A 14,051-nucleotide genomic window follows, 5' to 3' on the forward strand; every position below is an offset into this window, starting at 1 on the left:
TGAGAGACAGGTGTTGAACAGGATGGAGAAAATCACTTGCATTCCTTTGAAACAGCTCTCCCAGGCAGGAGCAATAATAAATTCAGAGAAACTGTTGTGTCATTTAAAGATCTATTAAGATTGAATGGTTCGCTTTCTCTCGTTAATTGTGTATCGCTTTGACTCATCCACTACCTTCTCCAGACCCCTCCTGCTCCCTCGAGTGTCCTTAACTCTTCCATTTCACAAACTGAACAGATAAAAGGGCAGCAAAGGACTTTGGCAGACACAGCCCCAGCAGTAACTGGGTGGGTTTTGGCAGATCACCTCCAGACGTTATCTCATTCCCCTGTGGCCTCCACCCTGGAGAGGTCTGCATTTATAAAATGCTCCCACATATATTTCTTGTCAATGGATATTATTTGTGCATGCTAATTCACATGCAGTATCCTTTAATACTTATATCACCACCATACTGAAGCAGTTTTAGGAGGTGGTATCTTAATAGTCCAAAATTATGTAATGATTCAGGAACAGAGAATGTCATGTTGTATTGTTTCAATGTTAATATCAAACAGGCTCTCAATAAAAATAACAATACTTTGCCCTTCTAGAGCATCTATCAATGCTCAAAGATTGTATTAAGGCTGGCAATAAACTGTTTTTACCAAAAAAATGCTCCTAAGTGGTCACGTCAACAACCCTAGTGCAAGAAAGCTACTATTTACTCTCAAAAATATGTGATACTAGCAAAACCACAAGTTTCCCCTCTTGTGCACCAAACTACACCTCTCCTTTCCCTCAGGCCTGTGGCTAGCGGTGTGTGTACTTCACTTTCCATGCCCAAAATTAAGCTTCCCAAAAGGAGCGGTACACCAGTGAGGTCATCAGGCAAACACAAGTCGGTTTGCTCATTAGCACTTGCAGATAAGCTGCCGACATACCACCTGAGGCTGGTTTGCTGGCTCCACTTTCACATCTCGATCGTCTTCCCACTCACGTTACATGAACTATACATCACCACATGGCCTACACGCTGATATCAATTTGGGAGTACATGTCTGGTTTGCAAGCTGTCCTGGCTTCGTTTCAACATCATTAGCTTAAAACCACTGAAAAATAGGCACCGGTTCAATATGGATATCATACACATACAGTAAACCAGCGTAGAATTACAGCGAGAGGCTTGGCTTGTTTATGGAAATTTCCTGCAGGTCATCACCAGAGCCTGGAAACATTTAAGTTTATACACAGGACGGCAACCATGCTGCCCCTTCTGATAGCACACAATGATCCCGGCTACATCTTCCAGGGTAGGATGCCTCTCATCTATATGTAGCCATCTAATCTAATTTAAAGTGGTAATCATGGATACTTCAATACTCGACCAATGAGCAGAGCTTCTCCAAACAGTGATTTATCCCACCCTAAGATGTCAGGTCTAACACTGGAAGAAGGAATTACCCTCTGGAGGCATCTTGCACCTTCCTCTCCTCTGACTACAAAGAAAACTCAAATTAGTGTAGACTACTCGATTACACTTGATATGCCTGAAGTCATCTGAAAGCAACCCTGTCCTTTCTGATAAGGCACCAGAAAGCTGTGCTTTCAGAAAACCCTTACTTTTGGGCACATCCATGGGATTCAGGCTGCCGATGAGGTCTCTGACATACAGTCCATCCCCGTCCTCCTTGCTCAGCCAGTTGTTGCAGGGGAAGTAAAACCGGAGGTGAGGTCTGTTCATGTCGGTCACGATCACGCGGTCGAGGAACCAGCCCGCGTTCAGTCCGGTGTTATCATGCTCAATCCTAGAGGAAGAACAACGCCAGATTTGATATTTTGATCAAGACTGGCCACTAGCACTGTAATTTTGTGGAGCGTGTTATATTAGGCAAGGCTAGAGCAACTATATACAAAATGCCTACTAATGCCTGGCTATCCGAAGAGTTTTGCAGGATTTATGGGCTTTTACAGGGTATTTTGTAAATAGCAACATTCCTACATATATGTATGTGTTGTGGTATCATCGGTGTATATGTGGGCTGTTGTCAGCAGGGGGATGCACACAAAGATACACACACCTGCATGTTCATGCAACATATGCATTCATTCACCTTAGCTTGAATATCTAAAACATAAGTGACTCTCCTCTCACCCTGTATCCCTCCTGCTCTTTTCACTTCTTAGTCTACCTCTTCCTATTTTCCTGGCTTTCTTTGTACTACTTACTAATTTTTAGTTTTATATTAGTCAGTCAGATGGTGGTTAAACATAATAATTATCATTTACATTACACTAATTTAGCAAAAGAGGATAGCAAGCCCCAGTTACCTCCCTCAGGACGCAGAAACAGTCCTAAATGCTTTCCTTCGTGATTGCACGTGGCAGAAATACAATTCTTGGTGGGCAGCATAGATAGTTATAAGCAATACCGTAGGTGATTTCACGCTTCAGTTCAAATCTTAGGCAGTAAACAAGCTTTTACCACCCCTTAACTTCACCTTGGTAAGAGCACGTTAAGGAATAATGAATAAAACATGGCAACTCTAAAACCTCTACAGCCTGTCATTCAATTAGCACCTCACGGAGCAGGTACTGTGGTAGTAATGTTGTGCAGGTACCTTATTTTCTTTATTTGTCCGACGTTGTTGGTTTTTACCCGGAACACATCTGTTTTGCTCCTCTCAAAAGCCGTGCTGCTCCTGTAATACACATGCATCAAAAGCTATGGTAAAAAAAACAGCAACCTTGTCAGCAGGCACACGTGGTGGCCTGACAGAGCGCTAGTGTTTAAGGATGAAGAAATGTCATTTCTAGTACTGGAAAGACCTACTTTTCAATGTCCTTTTTTCCTGTGACAAGTTTCGGATGCTGTAAGTACTGACATTTAACAGACTTTTTCCCTTCTCAATGTCTAAGAGTCCTTCCAGAAGCTGAGATGGAAGCTTTGGGGGAAATGCAATGCTGGCCCAAGCAGATGCAAACCTTGGATCACATTCCATATCGCCTCCAAGAATTAAACATGACAAAAGTTTTTCAAAATCCTCAACTAAATTACCCACAGAGGTAAGAGCTGGGGTGGTCTGTAAGACTTTCCTACCATCAAGTGTCTTTCAGTGGTGTCTAAAAATGATCTTCGGTGAAAATATTTCAAGGCAGCACTAATGAAGCAAAAATTACATGAAGAACTCCAACTCTTTGATAACACCTCATCTGTGGTTCCTCAACTCTGCCAGCCCACCCATTGGTTGCTAAAATGTCAATATAACAGCAAAAAACATGGGTATGTTTTCAGCTGGTCCCCTCCAGAGTGGCTGGGAAAGGGTTGTTCATAGTGGTTGCGTCAGAGCTTTGCTTCACCCATATCAACCAGCCCTTATTGGCCAACCAATGTGGAAGTCCCTCGTGAATCTATACCCCTGCACGTCTACCTCAGTTGCTTTACAGGGCCTCAATATGCTTTGCATTTGTTTCCCACTCCAAGAGGGCTCCTTTCCTGCCATCCTGCCTCCCAGGCGACGAGTGAACCCACTCTTGGTGATGGAGCAAAGAGGTTCCATAGCCCAGCGAGTTCCCTGTGGAGCTGCAGATCTGCCCAGAGCTCAGCCAGAGAAAAAAGCATCCAACTCCATCAAAGGTTTCTTTCCATGCCCATCTTTCAACATTTTTTTTAATGACCACTGAAACTTCCTTTGCAGCTTTCTCCTATGATTTATATCTCATTCAAAGCAAAACAACTGCAGGACAGGGACTAGTTTGAATTATTATTTTTTTGTTACATGTTAAGTGTGTGGTTAGCATTTCACAGCTGCAAGTGGAAGGCAATATAAAGTAGAATCGTAGAATTGTCTAGGTTGGAAGGGACCTTTAAGATCATTGAGTCGAACCATCAACATAACACTGCCAAGTCCACCACTAAACCGTGTCCCTCAGCATCACAGCTACACGTCACCTCCAGGGACGGTGATTCAACCACTTCGCTGGGCAGCCTGTTCCAATGTTTGGTAACCATTTTGGTGAAGAACTTTTTCCTAATATCCAATCTAAACCTCCCCTGGCAGAACTTGAGACTTCTTCCTCAGTGTATTGGCCCGGGTCAGAGGATATACAATTTAATTTCCAGTTCTGCCTCTAGCCTGCAGTGTGATCTTTGGCAAGCACCTGCATCCTTTTTGAGCTCATATTTTCCACAAAAACACTACGAATAACATCGCGGCAAAACCTACCCTTGCTCTGAAGACACAGCCTCTGCCACCTGCCCTCCCTGATGGGTCTCCATTTCACCTGGGCCGCTAATCACTGCTACAGATTATAAAACACAGCAAAACCCAGAAGTCATATTAAAATGAACAAGAAACCACAGCACTTCAGCAGCGTAAAGCCACAGTGACAAGCAGCTTATACTCAGAAAGTTAATGAATATTAATAAACGAGCAAGGGGGTTCAGTTTTGCTCGGCTCTCTTCTCCATGTCATTGAAGGATCTGCACTTGACTTGGTTTAAAGGTTATTTTGTGTGTTCTGCAAATGCATGTGCAGCCCTCCTCCTCCTCTGTCCTGTTATTCCAGCTCCTGCGCCAGGAGCATCGCCGCTACATGAAAAGGCTAAAATGGTTAACCTTGCCGTGAAGACAAGAGACAATTATAATCCAGCCCAGCCTCCCCCAACCTGGCTGTCGGAGAGAAAACAGTCAGCGAATGCGAGGCAATTAGTTTGTCAGGCTTGAGAGAGCATTGTAATGACAGCAGCTTCTCCCCACATCAGCGCTGGAGATGGATGCAGTGCTGCAAACTGCGGCGGAGACAGCACAAAAGCATTACGGGAGACTAATTAGCCCAAAGCTTTCTGTGCACCGGTCCTGGTGGCTGCTGGTCTCCAGCAGTCCCGCCGCTGCGCTGGGCTGTTTTGGTTGCTGGGATGGTAGGAAAGCGGCGGGAAGGAAACCTGCTGTTGGAGGAGCACCAAGTGGGCATCCCAAAGTGCCCACCGAGCAGATGCTTCATGCATCTTGAAGGAGCTTGGGGAAGCGTTGGGAAACACGACTGTGGTCCAGGAGTGAAACTCCTGGGAAGTATTGCTGTAGAAAGGTAGGAAGAACTTGATGAGTCTCTTCCCTTGAAGTGTATATGCAGCATCCACAGCACAAAAAAGGGGAATGTTTTAAGGAAAAAATCCAACCCTTACTTCTAGCATTTTTCTAGCATTGCTAACTAAAAGGGAACGGGGAAAGTGAGGGAATATTCCGTGGTGAGTAGCTATACTGAAATTTATCCAAAAAAAAAGAAAGGAAGTAAGAGAGAGAGACAAGGAGAAATTACAGCTGGGCTGTGTCAGAGTCTGGTCCAGGCTGGGGCTGGGGGAAGAAATTCACAGCCTGATTACCATAAGGAACTCGTTACACCGAACAATGCAGCATGCTGGCTTGCACAGCTCCAGTGGCAAATAAAGCAGGGAAAAATCTGACTTGGAAATCGCAGTGCTAAATTTCTAATGTTCAGGCTTGACTGGATTCAGACCTGGAGACATGGCATGGGTAGCCATAAGCTTAGTCTAGAGACCAGCAGAATTTCACTTGGACCCCTATCATTCAGCTGGGACATCAGTCTAGGGCAACATCAGAATATGTTTCAATCAGGTTTTTTTTATTTCAGATCTTTAATTGCCTTTAACAGCTCTATTGTTTATAATCCATTGTAGTGTTTTACCTGGTTGCTTTGTAAGAAACACCCAAGGAACTTTGCCAAAGATTAGCATATGAAATTCTCAAATATTCTTTGTATCTGAAGCTGTTTTCAAATTCTTCTGGTTGAATGATTGCCTGCAGGTTGCCCTGCTCGCAGTACTGCAAACGTACAATGATTTAGAGGACTATGTCCCCTGGCTGGATAAGTCACGTTTCTGAAAAGCACCACAAGAACTGGTGCATATTTGAGCACAGTATTTATAAATCCCTGTATGCATCTCTTCGGTAGGCCATCGGCGCAGAGAACAGAGCCAGTGCCATGAGAGTTTTGCTACTACTTGGTATGTTGGCAACAAGAAACTACCAATGATGCAGTTTTAAATGCAAAAGTACTTAAAATAAACGTCTGCACTAGTAAATCACCTTTTTTTTAAAAAAAATAAAGGGGAATTAATCAGAGCTAATCCCATCACCTAAATGAAAAACACATTTGCAATTGAAATTTTGAATATTTGTAGAAAATAGTCTTCACTTCTGATCAGCTAACAGCACCCTTTCCAGAAGTGAGCTCTTAGGAACAGAAGGGAAACCTGGGTACTGGTCACAGCAGAGGCATAAAAATAGTAACCTTTAGCAGTGATGGAGTAACCTGAACCAATTTAGCCTTGAATCGCTGCATTAACGATCATTAAAAATTTTAAAGATGCTCAATTAAATCACCAGAAAGAGTTAGTTCGTGGTGCAACCCTGCAGTCAGTCCCTGCAACCCTGCCTGCAGGTCCACCTGCTCCCGCCATAGATGTGTAGCAGCAGCGGGAGGGAGTTGGGTACCGGGGATGATTTCAGAAGGTTGCACAGCAAAAACCATCCTTCAGCCTATCATTCTCTAGGGCAAAAATTAACGCTGTTTTGGTCACCTGCTATCTCACGGGAGGTGAGTTTCTCATGGACTAGGGGTGGGCTCTGTAGTTTTGACATATAGAGGTGGCAGAGATCAGCACTGCTCTGTCCCCTATTGTTTTCCTGGCTTGAAAGTACAGACAGCTTTGATTATCCTCAGATTATCCAATATAAATTATGGTCTGGGTGAATCTGTGTTATCAGGCCTCTGGCTATGACGGCAGCTTGCCACAAAATGCACAAAGATATTGGAAAAAATGTTTCTCCCTACACATCCACTATCAGTCACTCCTGGAGAGAGGACTTATGGACAGTCTAACAGCAAAAAAATCCTATATGTTCAAACGTATTTACTCTTAATATGGAGCTCCAAGAGCAGCATCATTAACATCCTTCTTGCAGCAACTCCAGGGAGTTTGGGCTGCAAATATTTTGCCAAGGCTGTTGTCATGAAGCTGACAACATCAGTCGGTGGACGGCTGGAAATATCGCATAAGGCAGCATACGTCCAAAAGTATTCCAGATGGAAAAGAAACCAGCCGAAAAGCACAGTGACTGCAAATGTCTCTGTACCAAGGACAATATTTTCTTTTTCTACAAATAACCTGAGCAGCACAGAAGAATTAGTGAAAAAATGGTCCCACCTGGAAGGATCTAATTGGATGAGACAAATTGCTCAGGGGCGTAGCAGCAGGATGACACCCAGGAGCCAAACACCAGCCCAAAACTGTGAGAGCCCCTGTCTGAACTCACCCTGAAACTTTACAAAGTGTCACAGGGCACCCTGAAACAGCCCCTGCTTTATCCATAAGCATTCCCAGTGCAGATTTCAATAACCTTAATGGCACACATCGGATACGTGCTCCTTCACTTCGTATCACACAGATCAGCGGTCTCTTAATACCAGTTTGTCACCTTTGGTGGCACAATTTACATAAAGAAAATTAAACAGTGGTTTCTAATGTAGGTAATCTTAGCTATGCTTTATGTCTTTGGTATCTGCAGCTTGGTTATTATTTTCTGGAGAAACTGTGTACAAAGCAGATAGTGCCATCAGTAACCATGTAAAGGCTGCTCAGCTTTTCCCAATATTAAATTGCATTTTGAATTGCGGCCACTTTGCCAAACTCAGGGGCAAATTTTACTTTGCTGAAAATCTCTATGCCATCCCCACGGAGAAATATTTTTTGAAAATTTTAATGAGAATGAGCTCAGACATTCTTAAGACTGAGATTAACGAGTTGGGGGTAGGGGCAGGATTTTGAGCAAGACGGAAGGGCTGAGTTTGTTCCAGGAAGGCACCTTATAGTTATCCCATGGGAAAACTGGCCAGGTTTTACAGCCTGAAAAATGTTGCTGGCGCTTATCAACAGGGACCTGGTCTAGCAGCTGAATTCCCTTAAAAGTCTGCATGTTTTGAGTAAATTCCTGTTTCTCCCTCTAAGCCTGACCTTCCTTGTAGTTGGTACCGCCAGACACTACATGCGTAGCTGCAGGTGGATTACAATTTATACATAAGCCAATTCTGGCAGCTTTTATCTTTAGGTTGTCCCACACCGCTGCCTAAGCATCCTCTTAGGTGGTTTTGTTCCTGAAATGCTAAACACAGGCTATCCAATACACCTGATCAAGAGAGAGAAGAAATTTCCTACTTCCTTTCTTTTTCAGAAGTAGGTATAGACTCCAAAGTGTGCTCTCACTTAACGCTGCCCCAGATCATTAAGTCTTCAGAGTGCAGTGTAAGTGCTGCAGATTTGTATGGGCATAAATCAGAGTACAGTTAGACACATAAGCAGCTTCAAAATAGGAAACATCCTGTGTCATTAAAGGAAAAGTATTGCTACTCATGTCTGAAGAAGTGCTTCAGCAGCGACGCAAGAAGTCGTCCTCCACTGCACTTGGGGATGGTTTCCTTCCTAGCCTGAATAGCCTCTTCTATACCAACTTTCCAGCACTTCCTAACTTGTTATATTAACTATTCAGAGTAAATGATCTTGCTTCCCTGTATTTGTTTATTTATTCCAGAGCAGTTAAACAACAAAATGAGATCTTCTGCAACTCTGTATGGCTCAGCTGTAGTAGACCTACAAGCATTAACATCCTCTAAAGACCATCACGTACATACTCTGCAATTTGCTGGCATTAGGAACAGGAAAAGCTGTGTATAGCAACCCAAGACCAGGTAGAACAGACTGGCATTCAGCATAGGAAATAAAAATTCAAAAATTCCTCAAATTCAGTAAGAATTCAGCTGTCACTTATCAATTATTTCATCTTTCTTTCAGATTGCCGTAGCTGCTAAACCTTTTCTATCTCTTCTTTTTTTTTTTTTTTAAAAAAAAAATTCTCCCCATGACTATTTATTGCAGTTGTCACAAGCTGGAATAGGTTAGCCTGACACAGAAGGGTGGATTCCTTTACACTAACAATAAATAAATAAATTTGCTATTAAACACTGTGAATGAGCTGGCAGCAGCGTTCCCAGCTGAGTTTTGCAGTTGGTCCTATGCTATCACAGCCTCAGCATGGTGAAATGCACATGAGCAAGGAAAAATAAAATGCTATGGAAGGTCAGCACCATTTGGTTGGCATTGGACCATGGAGAAGCAGCTCGTGCCTGTAGGAAAGCTCTCAGCAGCTGCCAAAATGCCACCAAGCAATGCCTTGGTGTCCACCCATGTGCCCCTGATGGAGCCTGTGGAAAGAACCTTAATTGTGGTAGGGCTTTTAGCTTCTGGCTGAGCTGTAGCTGGTGCAGGATGGCAGGCGGGGAACCGGATAATTTTGTGAGCTGGGTTTTGAAGTGGGATTTTGCTGAGAGTGGCTGGGATTGAGCAGCACTTTGCCAGTCCCCATCCACCACCTCCTGCACAGGCGAGGAGGTTTTGCTCTCCCCCCAAACAGGCAGACCGAAAATGCAAAGGAGGATTTATTCCAGTTCCTCCCAGACCCAAACACGACCTTGGCTAAACCTCCTGGCCTAAATAAACGCATCTTTTGGGACAGAATTTGGGTGCTGCCACTTCCAGAACTGACGTTTTTCCTAACCAGTCACGATGAAGATCTGTGTCTGTTTTTCACAGTTCCCTTATTGTTGGCCAATGTTAAAAATACATGATATTTCATCAGCTTGCCATGTCTTCCCTTTACCACACATGACAAAAAGATCTGAAATGTCATGTATTTCACTATGAGCACACAATCACAAAAGAAATAAGAAAAACCTATTTTAACCAGAAGCTGAAATGGTAGTACCATCTTTAGGCAATGCATGATATTTTAGCTTTCTGTCATACACGGGGAAATGTAAACGCCTATAAAATGTCATGCATCTGCAGTCATAAGTGAACTCGTGTAAACATTTAGTTGAAAGATGCATGAGATTCCATCCTTTTGCCATATTCACAAAGCTGCATAATAAATTTGGGGGCAAACTGACTAGTTCATGGTTGGCTTCATATTTAGGGGACAAGACTATCAATTAAGCAGATCTTCATTCAACTCCTACTCGTGGACTAGCTTTTCTCTCGCTGTTCCTTGATGAAGCACTGTAAAGCACCAGATTTCTCTTAGAGATGCAGAAATTTCCCTGATGTTTGGGAAACCCCCAGCGGAAAGATGTAGTTTCAGTTCTAGCAGTCACCTCCTACGGGACCAGTTTTAAGAGTCATGAACTGCAGAAGGTTGGCTTCCCGTGCCTTTCATCCTTGCTTACCAACACCTCAGCCATCTGCTCTCTGCAGCAACAGGGACCAAGCCCAAAATGCTAACCCAGGTCTGAACAAGCTCAGGTTGCTGCTGCTGCAACCTAAAATCATCCCTGCATGTCCCTTCTTTCCTTCTTTCACAAAAAAACCAAAATGATGGTGAGTGCAGGAGGAAAGAGCCAGCGTTCACCAGAGTGCCAGCAAAGATGACTTCTACAACCAGCCACAGCTGATTAAGAAATCTATTACAGGGATCTCCTGACTTCTTCTCTAAAGGACATTACAGTTTGGGGTTTTTTCTTTTGGAAAATAATATTTGGATTCTGTCCGTAGCCAGGTGCAGAACAGCACTTTCACAATGAAATGGGTCTTTATGTAAATGCTGACTACAAGAAAACTCCCTGGAAAGCAGATGCTGCCTCGATGGCTTTGCCAAATACTGCAAGGCAGGTTTGGGTGCCAGTAGCAATTCCTCCAGCAGAGCTGCTGCTGCTCCCACCTCTGCTATGGGGCCGTGTCCTCTATTACCTCCTTGCCTCAGTTTCCATCTCTGTTAAATCAGGAGAAACGGTATTCAGCTTTGTAGGTTCATTGGGATGCCTGGATGAAAATCACAGAACAGAGACAAAGCATTTTGTATATGTGTATGATATACAATCAGCAAGTTCTCCCTGCTGTTTCTGGAGATGATGGGATAATAAAACTCCTTTGGCTAGCTCTGATTTCTGAATTTCAAATATGGCAAACAGGGCTGAAATTTCATGTATTTTCTTTACCATTCCCATATCATTTTCTTTACAGACTCTCATGTTTGAGTTGCCTCACTGGGAAGAGAAGCTCTTTTGAGGGTAAAATTTAAAATAGCTGCAGGTACCTCTTGTCGGTGCTGTAGAAATGGAGAAAATGTGAAGTTACCGTGTGACATTAGCACAGGATTAATAATTTCCGAAGCACATTCTCAAGAAAACCAAACCAATAAGAACACTGAAAACCAGAGAGACACAGCCTCTCCTAGACCTCATGGAGAAGGGATTTCTGCTCGCTCTTAGTGCAATTGTCTGGCTAAGGGAAAATTGGTACATGCAGAGCTGGGACTTTGTTAAAAGTCACCCTCCTTTCATGGGAGCTGATCACCTGCTGGCCCTGATGCTTTCTTTTTTGTTTTTAAGAAAAGAAAAAGAGCTATTGAGAGAGTCAGAAGCCTCATAGTCAGTTCTTAAATTACAAAATGTGGTTTCCACTAAGTTCAACATAGTCATAAGAACTGAGAAGTTGCATCCAGAGGGTGGCATTGGCATCAGCTGGGGGAAAGCAGAACAGTGCCACCACAACGATGTGGTACCAAGCATACATCAGATAGGATGGAAACGGCCTAAATTAGGAAACAGCTCAAATTCTTCCATTTCTGCTTGTCTCAGATTTCCTATGGCTGGGTGTGGGTGGGTACCCATCAACAGCATTACTTCAAACCCACTGAGTTACTCTTGAGAAACATTCAAGGACAGTTGTCTCTGTACCTGCCTTAGCATGGAGACCTCAGTGGGATTCAGGCATGCAAACATGGCCCATCACGCCCACTCCAACAAGCAATGAATATCCTCAGCTCCTAAATTGGGAGCTCCTAAATTAAGCTCTAAGAAAAGCAAGTATACCCACACCTTGCAAGTGTAAGCTTTATATAATATGGATCTGAGCACATATTTCCACCTACAGAAAGGAATGCAGGTTTGCAAGGGGTTTGGTAAGAAATATGCAACGTCAAAAATTCAGATTTCCCTGGTGATCTCAAAATACCTTTTAGATTTATCCCCCCCACATCCATCAGCATAATATTACATTTCATCAAAATGCAATAAAAGTTACTGAAGAGCAGGCCTTAAAGATAAGATTTCCTTCCAGATACTCACTTGCTTGTGAGATGAGTCTTGGGAGTAATCCCATGCTCTCCAAAGAGAGTTACAAAGACGTTGGCGTCGGTTCCTGCTCCCCGGACATCTCCTGTCACTGTCACCACCTCGTAAACTGCAGAAGGAGAAAAGAAAGATTAGGACAATGGGAGAAACCCCTCATCCGATACAATATATATCCAAGTCATCCCCAAACCTGAGCTGAAATACAGCCTCCAGAGACAGATTTCTGCACTCACCACCGAAACAAACCCATCTCTTGGACAGGGCATGACCAGTGCTAAGGATCAACAGAACTGGTGAAGATCATCACATCAAACTAAAACTGCTGGAGACGCTTTACACAGGCAGAGTGGGATGGAGTTAGGATGGATTTTGCTGAAAATAAAGCACTTCTCTATGAACGCATCGCCTCCCCTACCGTAATGCATGTACATGTATTACCAATTACAGGTGAATTTCTGTGAAGTGTTAGAGTAAAGCTGTTGAGCCATTTTTCATTTGTGCGTATGTCAACACAATGCACGCTTTCCTGTTTGATCTGATAAGACATTCGTATGAAGCTGAGAAACTGCTACAGCCAGAAAGTTTGCGTTTCAGTTGTTCTGGAGATTTTACGAGAGACCAAATGGTAAATCAGGAGGAGAATAAGGTAGGAAAATGCTTACATTGGAGTCTCAAAGCTCTATCAATTTACCTTTGCAAACAGTAGACTGAGAGGTGACTTTATTACCACACATCGATATCTTTTTGGGAGAGACATGAGTTAAAAAGAGCCTTTTAGTCAAGTGGAGAAAGGCATGACAAGACCCAATGGCCAGAAGGCAAAGCTAGATAAATTCAAATTGCAGTCAGACACACAGTTCTTAAGCAGGATGATGAGTAAAGTTTGAACAAGATTTCAGGCTTGAAAAGAGGTTACCTTTCTGAAGTACATGTCTTGGCTGGCTCAGTAGAGAAGGAATTGGAGGAAATTATAAAACTTTAGCTATGGCCACACCAAGCATCCTGACAGCCTCTTTCGGCTTTAAACCACATGATGGTCATTATCTAATAACAATATTTCAGGCTCAAACCTATAAGATGGAGGAAAGACTAAACTTCCATCATTTCTTCTTGCACAGCCTGACTGCTAAGTATGCAATTTCTCAGAACTAATGCTGTAAAAATGTCCTTCTTCACAGGTGTATCAGGACTGTTATGTATTTTGCTAGTGCTAATCTTTCGCTCACTATATCTCATATATATTCAAAAGAGACAAAAATGCATTGACACTCTCTAGTCTGAGCATCAAATGTTTTTCCTCAGTACCATTCTTCCCTCAACGCATCACAGAGAAGAAATTAAATCACCATTTTAACTGAAAAGCATAGAGACAGAGTGCTAGAGCAAAACCCAGGCCACCCATGTAAAACTGATTAGAAACTACTCTTCATTTCCAGTGGCGCTACTGCACTGAGACAGAAAAAAACACCGCAATATTTTCCTAACCTCACCTTTCCACGAATGTAAATAGGACAGGAAGGGGACATTATTATAATAAATATAGTACGTTACGATCTATGCTTGGCTAAATTTTTGGAATCCCTTGACTTGGTGTTTTTCATTTATGGGCTGAAAGGAAGAGGAGATTTCTTTGCAGAAAAAAAAAAAAGAATATATGAAATCCACAGCTTGCATATGAGTAATATGTACGAACAATGTTTTCATTTCACCTTCCTCCTGTTAGCGTTCACACATGCCAACGGGAGATGTTTGGCATAGCACGGAGAGACAGACGATGTCCTCGCATTAGCCATTAACAGGAGGAAGACTCGTAATCCACCCTGCCCCAGTGATTCACCGCCGATTGCTTCATGGTTTTCAGTGCTGAAT

General features: G+C 43.1%; 1 protein-coding gene across 1 annotated transcript in view; it reads right to left on the reverse strand.

Annotated features, from left to right (window-relative positions):
- Positions 1-12,283, reverse strand: part of LOXHD1 (lipoxygenase homology domains 1) — a 161,632-nt gene extending 149,349 nt beyond the window's left edge. Inside the window, exons 1-3 of the mRNA XM_009894748.1 lie at positions 12,177-12,283; positions 2,601-2,681; positions 1,603-1,787 (exon numbers count right to left, since the gene is read on the reverse strand). Coding sequence (XP_009893050.1) covers positions 1,603-1,723 — 121 coding nt within the window. The 5' untranslated portion in view covers positions 1,724-1,787; positions 2,601-2,681; positions 12,177-12,283. The remainder of the gene's footprint in view (positions 1-1,602; positions 1,788-2,600; positions 2,682-12,176) is intronic.
- Positions 12,284-14,051: the final 1,768 nt, after the last annotated feature.

This window comes from Charadrius vociferus, unplaced genomic scaffold, assembly GCF_000708025.1.
Source record: "Charadrius vociferus isolate BGI_N301 unplaced genomic scaffold, ASM70802v2 scaffold151, whole genome shotgun sequence".
Classification (NCBI taxonomy): Eukaryota; Metazoa; Chordata; class Aves; order Charadriiformes; family Charadriidae; genus Charadrius; species Charadrius vociferus.